Below are 17401 nucleotides of genomic sequence, written 5' to 3'. Positions count from 1 at the left end.
TTATTAAAATGGGACTGCTGGGCATGCTTTTATCTGTTTGTGAAATTAGCATGAATGTTCTTTTTTTTTTGTTGGTATTAGTTCAACATGGCCTTTTTTCATTTTTGCATTTGTGGTACTGTTTGCAGAATTTTCGGAGTCACTGAAGGAGTTGGGTTCTTGTCTCCTAGAGAAGAATGCTTTAAATGATGATGAGGATAGTGGTAAGTCTGCAGAAAGTCACTTTTTTATGGTATAGATTCTGTAAGTTGAGGAGTACAAGTGTTGGAGAGTGTGTGTGTGCATGTACGTGTGTGATGATCAATTTTCAGACAATGATGGATATTTGCTTATTGATACACATAAATAAACCCCGAGTCAGCGTTCACTAATGCAGATCATGTGCATGGGTGATTATTTTCCGCTTATGGTATTTTATCCTGCTAGAGACACATGCACATAAATCCTGTTTCATGGGTGATTATTTGTCACTTATGGAATTATATCCTACCATACACACACACAAACACATATATACACTAAGTATTTTCATTCGAAGAAAAAAGAGAGAAGAAATTATAATTTGGCTGCTGCAGTTCTATAGGAGATTTGGACAATGTCTTCTGGGTCTCCATTCTTTCTCAATGAGCAGTTTGTTAGCAAATGCCTTTTGGCATCACCAGCTCAAACAGCTTGGAACAACTGTGTATTTGAATTTGAAACCATGTGGCATTGAAAACTTTTCTCTCACTTCATTAATGAATGCATTTAAATTGTAATGTGCTTGCCCCCAAGGGGTTAGTGTAGTTGGAGTGGGCCTTGGCTGGCACACCACCAGTCAGGGTTCAATTCCCTCAGGCTCTACCCCCTTGCATATAAGCCGCACTGGGGGGCGATGGTCCTAGCCATGGTGTTTTACGCCCCCAAGGATGGTGACTAAGTCTTCATACCCCGGGCTGCGGTTTCCCTGTTTAAAACAGAGAAAAAAAAATTGTAATGCGCTTGAAGTTAGGTTTCTGAAGGCATTAGGAATTTTGATGTACTAAAAGAGTGGTGCTAATGATCTAGATCTATGATCACATGTGTCATGACATGGAAACATAGAATGCAGTCCTGGTATTGGTCCTATTGGATGCTTGAATAACTTGTAATGCTGTTATTTCAACCTGTAATGAAGTATGCGGAATTACAAATAACAAAGTGCGAAGCACATACAAGTCCAATAATGGACAATTACAAAGAAGATAGACAAGCACTCAAGTGTACACACAAAAGTCCACTAGGGGACAATGCCAAAGGCTAACAAAAATGAATATTATTGAATAGTGATGGGAAAAAGTAATAAGTTACATGTAGGGGTTGCACCCCTATTTATATGCACAGTGAGAGAGGAGCCATTGGAAGCTTTCCCTTTCATAGAGTCGTTGGAGATCTCCCAACGGTCATAATTATGACCGTTGGGGCCCCAACGACTCCATGAAGTGGGGGTGGGGGGGGGGGGGTGCAATGCACAAAAAGGGAAAAAATAAAAATAAAAGAAAAAAGAAGAATAAAAGGAATAAAATAGTTGTTATATATATATATAACACTCCCCCTCAAACTTTACGGGAAAAGAATCAAAAGTTTGCTAAGGAGAAAGAGAAAACGAGGAGCAGGAAGAGCTTTGGTGAAGAAATCGGCTAATTGATACTCCGAGGTGACATACGGCAATATGATAGTTCTTTTTAGATATTCATCATGAACATAATGACAATCTATCTCAGTATGATTAGTGCGCTCATGAAAAATGTGATTGCTTGCAATATAAATTGCATTTTTATTATCATATCACATCTTCGATGGTGTTGAGATGATACCCATATCATTGAAAAGACTTTTAAGCCACACAATCTCTATTGTCGTTGTAGTCATTGTACGATATTTGACTTCAATTGAGTATAAAGATACTTTGTGTTGTTTCTTACTGTAATGAGATATGCGAAAATATAAAGAGTGCTATAAGAACTTGAAATGTCCTATAATAGACAAACAAAAGAGACAATAGCCAAGTCCACTAAGGGACAATACACAAGCCTTGAGAAAGGCAAAAATATAAAAGCCTCTTTATTGCGAGAGTGGGAGCTCTCAAGCATGAAAAAAATACAAAGGGGTTCACCTCGATTTATACAAAAAGAAATGAGAAGAAGGGATGCCACATGGCCTCAAAAGGAGAGCCAAAAAGGGGGCTCCCATGGAGTCGTTGGGAGCCCTCAACGGTCACATTTATGACTGTTGGGGGCCCCAACGACTCTATGGTGGGGCCCCTTTTTTATTATTGCAAAACAAAATAACAAAATAAAAAATTAAATATATTTAGAAAAGCTAAATTAAAAAAAAATAGTTGTTTTCTAAAACAACTATGTGAAAAGATAGAAATACCCTTATCGGGTATTTTATATATATATATATATATATATATATATATATATATATATATATATATATATATATATATATACGAATACATATTTTAACACTCCCCTCAAACATTACATGGAGATGACAAAAAGTTTGCCAAGAAGAAATATGAAGCGGGGAGCAGGAAGGGCTTTAGTAAAAAAGTCTGCCAACTGATATTCTGAAGTGACATATGGAAGAGTAATTGTTCCTCGTAAAAATTCATCCCTAATATAATGACAGTCCATCTCGATATGTTTGGTGCGCTCATGGAAGGTGTGATTGCTTTTAATATATATGGCACTCTTGTTGTCACAACATAACTTTGAAGTTGCAACAATATCAACCCCCATGTCTTTGAGAAGACTGCGAAGCCAAACTAATTCCATTGTTGTGGTTGCTATAGCCCGATATTCAACTTCAGTAGAAGATAACGAAACTTTCTCTTGCTTCTTGCATCTCCAGGCAATTAAGGAATCTCCTGAAAAGACACAAAAATCGGTAGTTGAGATTCTATCATTAGGGTTACCTCCCCAATCTGCATAAGTATAAGCAAGAATGTTTAATGAAGAAGATGAGGATATAAATAGCCTTTTATTTATAGTGTTTTTGATGTATCGAATGACTCGGAGTACGACACTCATATGTACAACTGTAGAAGCATGCTGAAATTGGCTTGCAGAGTGAACCGCATGAGCGATGTCTGGTCTGGTGATGGTTAGGTAAGTGAGAGATCCAATGAGTTGTCTGTAGGGTGTGGGATCTTCCAGAAGAACCCCGTCCTCCAACCTTAATTTGACATTAATGACCTCTGGAGCCTCTACCTTTTTATCATCTGAAATGCCAGACTTGGTACATATATCTGCAATAAGCTTCATCTGTGACAAAATATATCCTCTAAGAGAATATGCAACTTCAATACCAAGAAAATATCTAAGAAAACCTAAATCAGACATGTCAAAGTTATTTTTCAACATGGTTTTATCATCAACAATACTATTTTGATCATTCTCAGTGATAATCATGTCATCAACATAAAGTAATAAGATAATAATGCTAGTACCTGCACTTTTAACAAAGAGAGTAGTGTCAGTATAACAGGAGTGAAATCCTAATTTCACCATGATATTACTAAAACGATCATACCAAGCCTTGGGGGCTTGTTTAAGACCATATAAGGCTTTTAAGAGTTTAAGGGTTTGACCTAGTCCAATATTAATTCCGGGTGGTGGATCCATATATACTTCATTTAAATTCTCATTTAGAAAAGCATTTTTCACATCGAGTTAATATATAGTCCATTTTTTGGTTAATGCGACAACTATTAGAGTTTTGACACTAGTCATTCGGGCTATAGGATCAAATGTTTCCTCGTAGTCGATTCCATATTCTTACGAATATCCCTTTGTTACTAACCTGACTTTATATCTTTCTAAGGATCCATCGCTTTTAGTTTTAATTTTAAAGACCCAACAACATCCAATAGGTTTTTTATGCGGAGGGAGTTTGACTATTTCCCAAATTTTAGTTTTTTTTAACGCATCTAATTCTATTTTTATTGCTTCAACCCAATGTGGTAGAGTTTTAGCTTGATTATAATGAGCGGGTTCATAATATGAATGTAAGGTTATCAAACATGCCCGATAATTGGGTGCTTAAGACTCATAGGAATCAAACCTATTAGGTGGTATTGATTCTCTAGAAGAGTGCCGAATGGGGGGCTCTTCCGAAGATTCAGAAATTTGCGAGTATTTGTTTAAGGCACTAATAGGCCTTTCTTGATCTCTTCGGGTGTAAACATTAATATTTTCATCACTAGTACCATCACTTGGTGGTGACACATCAAAATTGGACACATCACAGGTGCCTTCTATACTTTCAAGATGATTCATAGAATCATCATGTACGTCATCAATGAGATCATGTAAAAACATATAATCACTTTCATTTGATTTTTTCATTTTTTCAAAATCATTTTCATCTTCTAAGAAAGTTACATCTTTTGAAACATACAACTTGTCATTTTTGAAATCAATACACCTATAGCCTTTTTGATTTTCCCCATAACCTAGAAAAACACATTCAATTGCCTTTGAAGACAACTTATCTCTCTTATGTAAGAGAACAAAGCATTTACAACAAAAAATGCGAAGGCGATTGAAATCCGGGGAGAATTTGAAAAGTTTTTCATAAGGAGAGGCATTCTTTAATTTTGAGGAAGACATTCTATTGATTAGGTATGTTGAGGTTAAGACGACTTCGGCCCAAAATTTTTTCGGAATATTTCTAGAGACAAGCAATGTTCTAGCGGTTTCTATAATATGCGTATGCTTTCTTTCTGCTGGTCCGTTTTGTTGTGGAGTTTTAGGGCATGATTTTTTGTGACAAATTCCATTTTGAGTTAAATAATTTTGGAATTAGATAAGTATTCACCGCCGGAATCGGTTCTCAAAGTGGATATATTACTTTGAAATTGATTTTGAATTTTTATATGAAATTCTTTAAAGCAGGAAAACACTTTCGATTTGTGACTAAGAAAATAAATCCAAACATATCGAGTAAAGTCATCGATGAAAGTGACATAGTAGGAGTACCCCCCTTTAGACATGACCGGAGATAGACCCCAAACATTCGAGTGCACCAATTCAAAGGGTCTTGAAGAAAGAAAAGTTCTAGTTGGAAAATGAATAGATTTCATTTTTCCAAAAATACAATCTTTGCAATTAATGTCTTTTTCCTTACAAAATTTGTTTTCAAACGGAAAAAGATACATTTTTGAATAGCTTGGATGACCAAGCCTTTTATGCCAAGTTTCAATATTTTTTTCTTGGACATAAGAACAAAAATAGTTTGTAGGAAGGTTTAGATGATCTATATAGTAGATGTCTCCCTTCTTATGGCTTTGCCCAATCCGCTTCTCGGACCGAAAATCCTGCACAAAGCAACCATTAGATGAGAAAGATATTTCACATCCATGGTCGACAATTTGAGAGACCGAAAAAAGTTTAAATTTAGTTTTGGAACAATTCTAACTTTTGGAACAAAAAGATTTTGAGAATTTTTTGAGTTTAGAGTTTTAATACTAGAAATTTTCAAAAAAGTTTCATCGGCCGTAGAAACACAAGCGCCCTTTGAATTGGTGCAAACATCGACTAAGGCATTTCATGAGGGGTCATATGAAAAGATGCTTTGGAGTCTAAGATCCAAGAATACGTACCGGGTGATGATATAGACGCAATGGCCGCACCCGATGTGGAGGAAGTAGCTTTAAGGATTTGTTGAAGAGCCATGGATATTTGACCAAGGGTCTCTTTGAGATCACCATTCTTGCCCTCATCTTCTTTGGTGGTAGATTCTTCAAGCGAGGCCACCTTAGGTTTGAAAGTTTCATTGAACTTTGGGCAAGCAAGTTTAATGTGATCCGACTCATAGCAATGATGGCAAACAATCATTTTTCTTCCTCCATTGTAGTTTCCTTGTTTACCAAAGTGTGTGTGTGGGGGTGGGTGGGTGGGGGGTTTATAGGTTTTTACATTGTTGCCGGGTTTGGATAGGGCAAGCACTTCATCAACATTCTTACTCATGCTCAGCCTTGTTTATTCTTGAGTGATTTCGGCAATGACATCCTCTATTGGAGGAAAGATAGATCTATGGAGAAGTGATGACCTTACTTGCTCAAATTCAGGACGTAACCCAAATAAGAATTGGAACAATCGATCTTGTTCCATTTGCTTTTGTTTTAATTCGACATCTTCCATAGCAACTCATTTTGGCTCTAAAAGACCAAACTCATCCCATAGTGGATTTAAAACACTATAGTAATCTTGAATACTTGAATCATCTTGTTTGGTGGTTCTAATTTTTTCTTGCAAAAAATATGCTCTTGCAAGATCCTTTTGGGTATACATACCCTTCATAAAAAACCAAGCTTCATTGGCTCGACGAAATTTAGCTATATTAGCATATACCTTGAGTTCAACATTGTTCATGAACCAAGCAAGGATTTTTGCGTGAATGCTTTCCCAATCTTCAACTTCTTTTTGATGATTTTCAATGACTCTCCTTTAAGAGTCTTTTCTTGGCCACCTTCTATCTTTGTGAGCTCCAATTTAGGTTCCGGAATGGAACCCATAACATACCCCCAAAGTTTCTTACCTTTGAGGTTGTTCTCCATAGCCGATGCCCACATCATGTAGTTCTTTCCATTGAGTTTGAAGGATAGGTCGATTTTTGCTTCCTTAATGCCACCAAGAAGTGAGAAGAAGGGAGACAATAGATGAGAAATATACGTACCACACTTTTTCCTCTAAGAACTGAGTGGCTCTAATACCATGTAATGAGATTGGTGAAAATATAAAGAGTGATATAAGCACTTGAAATGTCCTACAATGGACAAACAAAAGACACAATAGCCAAGTCCACTAAGGGACAATACATACACAAGCCTTGAGAAAGGCAAAAATATAAAAGCCTTTTTACTGAGAGAGAGGGAGCTCTCAAGCATGAAGAAAATACAAAGGGGTTCACCCCCATTTATATAAAAAGACATGAGAAGAAGGGAGGCCATATGGCCTCAAAAGGAGAGCCAAAAAGGGGGCTCCCATAGAATCGTTGGGAGCCCCCAACGACTCTATGGTGGGGCCCCTTTTTGGCTATTGCAAAAGAAAGAAAAAACAAAATAAAAAAATAATGTATTTAGAAAAGCTAAATTAAAAGAATAGTTATTTTCTAAAACAACTATGTGAAAAGACAAAAATACCCCTATTGGGTATTGTACATGTATATGTATGTATGTATGTATGAATACATATTTTAACACTTACACCTTAAAAAAATCAACGAATCTCTTAAAAAAATACAAAAACCAATAGTTGAGATTTTATCATTTGGATTATCACCCCAATCAGCATCAGTATAAGCAGTTAAATCAAAAGATGATGAAGAGGACAAGAAAAACCCTTTTGAAATAGTGTTTTTAATGTATCACACCATCTTCATCATTGCCGCCATGTGCACTGTGGTAAGAGCTTGTTGAAACTGGCTGACCGTATGAACAACATGAGCAATATTAGGTCGAGTGATGGAGAGGTAAGTGAGAGATCCAATCAATTGATGATATGGAGTAGGATCTTCAAGTAATACACTATCTTTGAGTCTTAATTTAGCATTTATAACTTCTGGGGTCTCCACGTTTTTTTTATCTGAAACTCTTGACTTAACACATATTGTTAGATGGCTCGGGTCCTAATGTATCCAGACTGTACATAATCTTTACATGGATCGGCATGGATCAGGTCGGATCCTAGTGACACTTTTGCACCTTTTTCACCCCCCCTCAAGTTGATCATGGTTTTGGACCATGAACAACTTACCTTTAAGCATCCAAAAATGATCCTTTGTTAACCCTTTGGTAAATATGTCTGCAACTTGTTTTTCAGTACTGACGAACTCAGGCTCAATCTCTTTTTCTTCAACCTTTTGTCTCACAAAGTGTTGGTCGATATCAATGTGCTTAGCACGACTGTGATGTACTGGATTGAATGACATGTTGATAACACTTTGGTTGTCACATAGCAAGGTAGTGTGGGAGATCTTTTCTCCTACTTCAGTTAGTAGATGCCTGATCCATGTGGCTTCGGCAGTAGCAACAACCATGGATCTATATTCAGCCTCAGTGCTTGATCTAGCGATAGCCTTTTGTTTTCTACTGCTCCAAGAGATTAAATTTTTTTTCAATAAAGACACAATATCCTGATGTAGATCGTCGTTCGTCAGGATCTCCTGCCCAGTCTGCATCATAATATACAGTAAGTTCGTGCTCATTTTTGCCATATGACTGTGCTGAATATATCAATCCATCCCCAATAGTCCCTTTCAGATATCTAAGGATCCTCTTGACCGCTTCCATATGTCCAGTACGTGGCGCATGCATAAATTGAGACACTTGATTGACTGAATAAACAATATCAGGTCTAGTGAATGTGAGGTACTTTAACATTCCTATTATGCTTCGATACTTGGTGGGGTCATCACACAGATCTCCATCATGAGCGCTAAGTTTTTGATGAAGCACACTCGGAGTTCCTAGAGGTTTGCAGTATTTCATGTCTGCCTTGTTGAGAACATCTACGGTGTACTTGTGCTGAGTGAGTGTCAAGCCATGAGCCTGGTTATCAACTTCTACACTAAGAAAATAACATAGAACTCCAAGATCTTTCATTTTGAACCTCTGACCTAGTAAGTCTTTTACTTCTTGGATGTGGGCCGCAGAGTTTCCTGTGATGATAATATCATCGACATAAATTAATAATAGAGTGGTCACAGTCTGACTTCTAAAAATAAATAATGAGTGGTCCAACATGAAACGTGAAAATCCATGTTTCTGAATCTCTAGCGAGAAACTATCAAACCAAGAGCGAGATGCTTCCTTCAGACTATAGATAGCTCTTTTTAACCTGCACACATGGGTTTTACAATTTTGTTCTTGATATCCAGGGAGTTGCTCCATGTATACTTCCTCTTTCAAATCCTCATGCAAGAATGCATTTTTCACATCAAGCTGACTCAACTTCCATCCATGTTCAACAGCCAGAGAAATAATAATTCGAATTGTTCCCATTCTTACAACCGAACTAAAGGTCTCATCATAGTCTTGCCTTGCTTCTTGAGTGAATCCTTTTGCCACAAGCCTTGCCTTATATCGTTCAATGGTTCAATCTGGCTTGTACTTTATTTTGTAGACCCATTTACATCCGACAATATTTTTGTCAGGTGGTCTGGGAACAACTTCCCAGGTTCCACATTCATGCAAGGCTTGCATTCATCATTCATGGCTTCTACCCATTTGGTAGAAGTGGCTGTCTGATAGTACATAATTGGCTCATCTTCCTTATTGAGGGCAGTTAAAAAGAGTTAGAAGGTCCAAGGAGAAGTTATAGCTAACCCACCTGTCAATGGGATGTCGTATGCGGTTTGATTTTTTGACCTCAAGAGTATGAGAAGGAGTAGGATTGGCGACTGAGACATGATCTGAATGGCTTGATGTTGTCGGTCTCTGTCTAGAATAGACAATGCCTTTCTATCTGCCCGGTACTTCCTCTGCATTTTGTGATCTTGACCTCCCAGTGTTCTCAAACATCTCTTCTTGCTACACGCAATCTGAGGAACATGCTTCATTGGAGCCAGCAAAAAGTTTTGAACTTAGCCAAGGATAATAAACTTCAGTTGACATATTCGTTGCGTCAGCTCCGTGATCAAAATTTTGTTCATCAAAGACAACATTTCTTGAGATTCTGATACGTTTGTTGGTGGGATCATAACCCCTTTATCCTTTGTAGTCATCTGCATATCCCACAAATCTATACTTCTGGGCCTTGTCCTGAAACTTGTTCCTTAGGGACTGATTAATATGCACATAACAAACACATCAAAAAACACGCAGATCATGATAACTAGGATGAGCTCCAAAAAGACTGATAAGGAGAATTATTTTTCAGAACAACCATAGGCAACCTATTTATCACATGTACGGCAAAATAGGAAGCTTCTGTCCATAAGTTGATGGGAAAATTACTGTCATGAAGCATACTCATGACACTTTCAACGATATGCCTATGTTTTCGTTCAACAATCTCATTTTGTTGAGGGGTGTGAGGGCAGGACACCCTTCTTTCTATTCCGTTATTTCAGAGAAAAGAAATAGAATCACGGGATGAGAATTCCCCACCTCCATCACATTGGAAAAATTGAATGGACTCAGAAAATTGATTTTTGACCAAGGAAAGAAAATTTTGAAACAAAGAGAAGACTTTCAACTTATTTTTTATGAAATATATCCAAGTGTATCGAGAATAGTTATCAACAAAGATTAAATAGTATCTGCTCCTAGATCCAGAGGCAATCGGGGCGGGTCCCCATACATCAGAACAAATTATCTCAAAAGGTTTTGAAGCTCTCTTATTAATGGAATGGAAAGGCAATACATGACTCTTGCATGAAAGACAACTTGAACACTTATGACTGCTCTCATCCCCATTGAGACTTTCTTTTGGAATGAGATTATTAGAGACAAGTTTTTCAATAAAATGACTTCCACAATGTCCTAATCTCCTAATCGACTATGCCATAAGAATGACTTGTTACATTCAGAAATACTAAAAATATTAGCAGAAGAGGATGAACATGACTCTAATGAAGGCTTTAAATTCAGATGAACAGGGCGGACAACATGACATGGAGCTTCTTCAAAGACATACATATTGTCTCATCTCTTTCCTTCAACGAATGTTTCTCTCGTGCGTAGGTCCTTGACTTGCACAGAGAAGGGAGTGAATTCAACTGAAGCATTATTATCATCAATAAGTTTGGAAACAGAGACAATATTTTTCTTGATGTCAGGAGCATGAAGAATGTCAGAAAGAGTAAGAGTGGAATATGACATGGGAATGACAGTTTTTTCAACATGAGAAACAGGATGGTGGGATCCATTTCCAGTGACAATCTTACTTTTTCCAAAATAAGAAATAGGGTTAGAAATTTTACCTGCATCGCCTGTCACATGAGTCACTGCCCCTGAGTCTACAAACCAAGTTTCTTCATCACTCTGCTTTAATTTCAACTCTGACAAGGTAGATATCAACATCTCTTTAATCTCTCCACTGTCTCTGGTATTTGTGAACTTTCTTTTGGTTTATGTTTGTAGACCCTTTCCTTTATTCTCTGGATTATGCCAACAATTCGCCTTGATATGCCCTTTTTTGTTACAAATGAAGCAAGTAGGGATGAATCTTGGTCCCTGCGCATGAGCTAACATGTTTGGAGTGGGAAGCAGACCACGCCCTCCGTGTCCACTTCGCCCTTGTCCTCCTCGTCCCCGTCCTTTACCATAAGTCACTCCTGTGGCAAAAACTTCTTGAGAATTTGGGTGAATGTGAGTTTCTTCAGAGAATCCCTTCAGAGTCATTTCATACTGGATCAATTTGGCTCGTAGCTCATCAAAGGTAGGAAGAACAGGAAGGCACAATAGTGAAGTGACTATCATATTTAGTCAGATCCCAATCCACTCAGAGTTTGTTGCACCATGTCATTGTCACTAACGACACATCCTATGACTGCAAGTTGATCTGTGATGATCTTTATCTTGTTCAAATATTCCATGATGGTCATGTAATCTTTTCTTAGCAACTGAAATTCCCTTTTTAGAAAAACCACCCTTGCTTGAGAAACCTGCGAATACGTCTGAACCAGTCGCTCCCAGAGTTGTAGTACTGTACAATTGTTAGGAATGGTAACAAGGACCTCCTGAGACAGGGTTGAGGTGATGTATGCAACAACTGATTGATCTTTCCTTTCCCAATTGAGGAATTCAACATTTTTCACATACACGATCAAACTCGCCCCTTGATCATCTTTCTCTTTTCTCGGGACAAATTCTGGTGGGACTGGAGTGGTTCCATCCAGGTGACCTAAGAGACTTTGACTTCTTATAAAAAAAATAATTTGTTTCTTCCAAATCAAGAAATTTGAGGTATTCAACTTTTCAGAAACGAGCTGGTTGAGAAAACTTGAAGAAAGATTTGATTGAGAGTGATAAGAATCCATTGAGAATGAGAATCAACAAGAGTATCCACGAAATGTTCAACCCTCTTCCTTTTTTTTTGAGAAACAGAAGGTCACAGGCTGTCAGATTCAGAGAATAAAGAGACTGAAGCATTTTCTATATACTCCAAAAACTGAGGCTGACGTGATGAAAAATACCTTCACACGTTAAATATACCTCCCTTTTTTTTGACAAGTATAGAAATGGATAATCAAGAAGTAAATTACACAACATAACAGTAAGGAATCATGAGAAACACTGTAGTATTCGAATATGCAAAGGTAGATTTGGAGAAGATAGGGCAAAGGAAGATCAAGCAATTAATATAAAAAAAATTTGGTGTTTCACGTGAATCGATTCACGTGAAATACTGGCACCTTTTATCCACGATCTGGGTTCACGTGAATAGGGTTCACGTGAACCACATATTCACAAAAAATGTAAAACCCACACGAGGTGTGAGTACAAAGGAGATTTAAGAAAGAGGAGACAGAAGGGAATGAGTAAAGAATTAAAGAAATGAAGAAGAACAGAAGGGAAGAAAGGGAGGAACAAAAAACCTCAAATTTCTGATTGTCGCCCCTGTCGGAATCTTTTTCGGCCTTTAGATGGATCTCCGCTCTGATACCATGTTAGATTTTCACCTGTATCTGTATTGAGAAAGAGAAAAGAGAGAGAGAGACGGAGAAGGGAATCCAAAGAGATGATTGCGGCTTTCACGATTTCTGAATAGAAATCATGACCTAAAACTGTGCATTTATAATTTTACATTACAGAGGTGTGGATCCGGTTCTGGTGTATCCAGACCCAATTAAAAAGAAAGGTTACATGGCTCGGGTCCTAATGTATCCATACTGTACATAATCTTTACATGGATCAGGTCGGATCCTGGTGACACTTTTGCACCTTTTTCATGTGAGCAACTAATTTCATTTGAGAGATAATATATCCTCTAGGGGATTAGGCAACCTCAATAAATAAAAAATATCTCAAAAAACTCAAGTCAGATATATCAAAAGTTTTATTTAAAATTGATTTAATTGTAATAACTCCTTCTTTGTCATTTCTTGTGATGATCATATCATCAACATATAGAATATGAATCACAATGATAGTACATATTTTCTTGACAAAGAGAACAATGTCAGTATAACAAGAAATAAATCCTAGATTAATCAAAACATTACTAAATTTGTCATACCAAGCCTAAGACCATACAAAGCCTTTTTAAGTTTAAATTTTTTTCCATTTAACTTAACCCTTGGAGGAGGTTTCATGTAGACCTCCTCATCAAGTTCTTCGTTCAAAAATGTATTCTTAACATTTAATTGGGTAATAAGTCATTTTTTAATAAAAGCAATGGTAATCAGAGCTCAAACACTTGTTATTCGAGCTATTGGAGCAAAGGTTTCCTCATAATTTATTCCATATTCTTGAGCATACCCTTTGACAACTAACCTTGCTTTATATCTTTCTAATGATCCATCACTTTTGGTTTTAACTTTAAACACCCATCTACATTCTATAGGTTTCTTGCTTAAGGGATGATCAACTATTTTTCATGTGTTGGCCTTTTTAAGAACATTGAGTTCAAATTCCGTTGTTTCATTCCAATGAGGGTATTATTTGACATCATTATAATGAGATAGTTCATAATAAGAATGAAAATTTATTAAACATGCTCTAAAGTTTGGAGAGAATGAGTCAATATGATAGAAATTGACTTGGAGCACTAGAGATACGATTTGATTTTCTAGGTTGATATTCTTTTAAAGGTATATTTTGAGAGAACTTGTCCAGGGCACATGGATAATTACCTCCACCCCGTCTAGTATAGACATGTGTATCATTTAATACATTTTCATTCAAATTATCATGTTGATCGCTATCCTTGTCATCAATTGAATGCTCAATACTAGAGTCATTGTCAAAAGATTCAAATACCTCAATAGAGTTAGACTCATCATTTCTTGGTAATAAATCAAATAGAAATGAATAATCAATTTTTTCTTTTGATTCTTTGCTATCAAACCCATTTTTATTTTCAAGAAAAGTAGCGTCTTTTGAAACATAGAGTTTGTTATTTATTATATCAAAACATCGGTACTCTTTTTTATTTTCTCTGTAGCCTAAGAAAACACACTCAATGGCTTTTGGGGATAGTTTATCATTTTTATGAGAACATAACACCTACAACCGAAGATTCTTAGTCTTTTAAAATCGGGAGTCATTTTGAAAAGCTTTTCAAATGGAGAAACATTGTTTAATGAGGATAAAGGAGTTCTATTAATTAAGTTGAGGTTAGAACGGTTTTGGCCAATTTTTTTTTTGGAATATCCTTTGAAATTAAAAGAGTCCTAGTGGTTTCTATTATATATCTATGCTTTCTTTTCGCTAACTCATTTTGTTGCGGAGTTCTAGGAAAGACTTTTGATGACAAATTTTATTTTGTTTTAAGTAATTTTGAAAATCATTAGACATGTATTCTCCTCCCGAATCTGATCTAAGAATAGAAAGGTTGCTTAGGAATTGATTTTTAATCATTATATAAAATTTCTTAAAAAAGAGAACACATTGGATTTATGATTTAGAAAATAAATCTATCTATATCTAGTAAAATCATCAGCAAAAATAACATGATATGAGTAACCTCCTTTTGATATGATAGGTGAGGGACCCCATACATCCGTATGAACTAATTCAAAAAGCCGTGTAGAAACAAAAGTTTTTTTATGAAAGGGAATTGATTTCATTTTTCAAAAAATGAAATATTTACAAGATGTCTTTTTCATTACATGTATTTCTCAAAAAAAAAAAAGCGAGACATCTTCGAAAAGCTAAGGTGGCCAAGTCTCTTATGCCAAGTATCATTACTTTTGACATGTACAAAATTACAAAATGACTTTGGAGGAAGGGACAAAAAATCCATAAAGTAAAGATCGCCTCTCTTATGACCTTGCCTAATCAGCTTTCCTGACTGAAGATTCTGCTCGATGCAATCTTTAGGTGAGAAAAAATTGCATTCATGGTCGGAAATTTGAGAGACGAAAAAAAGATTTAAATTTAATTTTGGAACCACCCTTATTTTTGGAACAATTTTTTTTTGAGAATGTTTTGAATCAAGGCGCGTTTTTGATAACACTGGTGTAAACTTTGAAAAAAATTTCTTATGAGGTATCATATGAAAGGAAGTACCCGAATCAAGAATCCACATATCTGGAGGACATGAGGAAGATGCAATGGCCGCACTCAAAGTAGAGGATGATTTGAGAAGTTGAAGTGCCTCCGATATTTGGTTAAGTGTGTCTTTAATATCTCTTCAAGTTTTGCTTGCTTCTTCTTTCTTAGGTGTGATTTCTCCAACGAAAGCAGTTTTACCATTAAGCTTTAGACATACCGGTTTAATGTGTCCCGGTTCATTACAATGATGACAAGTAACACCTTTCCTATATCCACTATTATAGTTGGACCCATTACTATAGTTATTTTGTTTTACAAAGTGAGGTGGCTTATAGGTTTTTACATTAGAATCCAGCCTAATAACAACCAAAACCAGAGTTACCGAAAACGCCTAGGTAAGTGGGGAAGCGTGAAACATCGCGCTTTCGAAATGCACAGGGAAGCACTATTTTTTTTAGAGGCGCAGTTCCCTCCCATCGCGCTTCCCCCATTTTTTCAAAAAATTTTGTATTTTTTTATTTTTATTTTTCTCTTTTTTCGCTTCCCCCTCACTTCCTAGGTCGCTTCCGGTTCACTTCCTAGGTTGCTTTCGAGACGATTCCTAATTTGCTCTTAAGTCGTCCCACGCTTTCCGCTTCCTAAAATTTTGAAAGTGCCTCACTTCCCGTATCGCTTCCCGCTCCTGCTTCCTCAACTGGCAACCATGGCCAAAACATCATTATTCTTATTGGTCATGCCAAGACGGGTTTCTTCTTGACATACCTTAGCAAGAGCATCTTCAAGAGACATAGCTCTGGTTCTATGAAAGAGAGAAAACCTCACTTGTTCAAATTCTGGTCTTAGACCATGAAGGAATTGAAAAAAATGCTCATCAATTTTCTCTCTTCTCATTTCAATATCTTCAGGAGCCACCCATTTAGGCTCAAAAAGAGCTAATTCATCCCAAAGCGGGGACAAAATGCTAAAATAATCTCGGACACATATGTCCCCTTGCTTAGTTGATCTAATTTTGTCTTGACAAAAATATTGTCTAGCAAAATCCTTTTGGATGTACATACCCTTAAGAAAGAACCAAGCTTCATTGACTCTTTTAAATTTAGAAATGTTGACAAATATTTTTATGTCAACATTGTTCATAAACTATGCCAAAATCTTGGCATGGTTACTTTCCTAATCCTCTACCTTTATTTGATGTTCATTGACGGCTTTAAGACGATCATCCCCAACAATAACTTTTTTTACACCTCCTCCAACTTTGGTGAGCTTTAACAATGGTTTAAGAGAGGTTCCCATTACAAAACCCCATAGTTTATTCCCTCTAAGATGATTTTTCATGGCAGACGCCCACATCAAGTAGTTGGATCCATTAAGTTTGATGGAGAACTCCACTCTTGATTCATGCTCCATAATGACAAGAGAAAGATAAGGATGAATAAAGCGATAGCACCTTTGTCACAATCATCACAAGAAATGCTTCCAAGATCAAGAGAACCCAATGGGCTCTGATACCATGTAATGAAGTATGCGGAATTACAAATAACAAAGTGCAAAGCACATACAAGTCCAACAATAGACAATTACAAAGAAGATAGACAAGCACTCAAGTGCACACACAAAAGTCCACTAAGGGACAATGCCAAAGGCTAACAAAAATGAATATTATTGAATACTGAGGAAAAAAAGTAATAAGTTACAGGTAAGGGTTGCACCCCTATTTATATACACAATGAGAGAGGAGCCATTGGGAGTTCCTCCTTTCGTAGAGTCGTTGGGAAGCTTCCAACGGTCATAATTATGACCGTTGGGGCCCCAACGACTCCATGAAGTGGGGGGGCCCCAATGTACAAAAAGGAAAAATAAGAAAAGGAATAAAATAGTTGTTTCTAATAAACAACTATTTAATACATGTAAAAAGATAAAAATGCCCCTATCAGGCAATATATATATATTTTAAAATGCCCAATATTTACAAAAAGTGCATTTTTAAAAATTTTTGATACCATTCAAAGACTGATATTTGTCTGTTAGAAGAAAGAAATGTTCATCTTAAGCTAGGACGTATTTGATCTCAGTGTTAACTATGTTCGTTGTAGCCCTAATCTTCTTGGCCCCTATTGGAGAAAGCAAAAACGATGAAGGGGTCCCAATTGAATGAAATATGCCAATAAGAAAAGCAAATGCTGATTCAGCTAGATGAACAGATGCATG

The 17401-nt window shown here is 36.6% G+C and overlaps 1 protein-coding gene across 1 annotated transcript in view; it reads left to right on the top strand.

Moving 5' to 3' along the window:
• Positions 1-17401, top strand: part of LOC149840432 (uncharacterized protein At2g33490-like) — a 52923-nt gene that overhangs the window by 10754 nt on the left and 24768 nt on the right. The window contains exon 3 of the mRNA XM_090004427.1: positions 129-203. Coding sequence (XP_089860553.1) covers positions 129-203 — 75 coding nt within the window. The remainder of the gene's footprint in view (positions 1-128; positions 204-17401) is intronic.

This window comes from Nuphar pumila, chromosome 4, assembly GCF_984573655.1.
Source record: "Nuphar pumila chromosome 4, dmNupPumi1.hap1.1, whole genome shotgun sequence".
NCBI lineage: Eukaryota > Viridiplantae > Streptophyta > Magnoliopsida > Nymphaeales > Nymphaeaceae > Nuphar > Nuphar pumila.
Note: the sequence above shows the minus strand (reverse complement) of the source record. Positions and strands in the feature narration are given on the sequence as shown.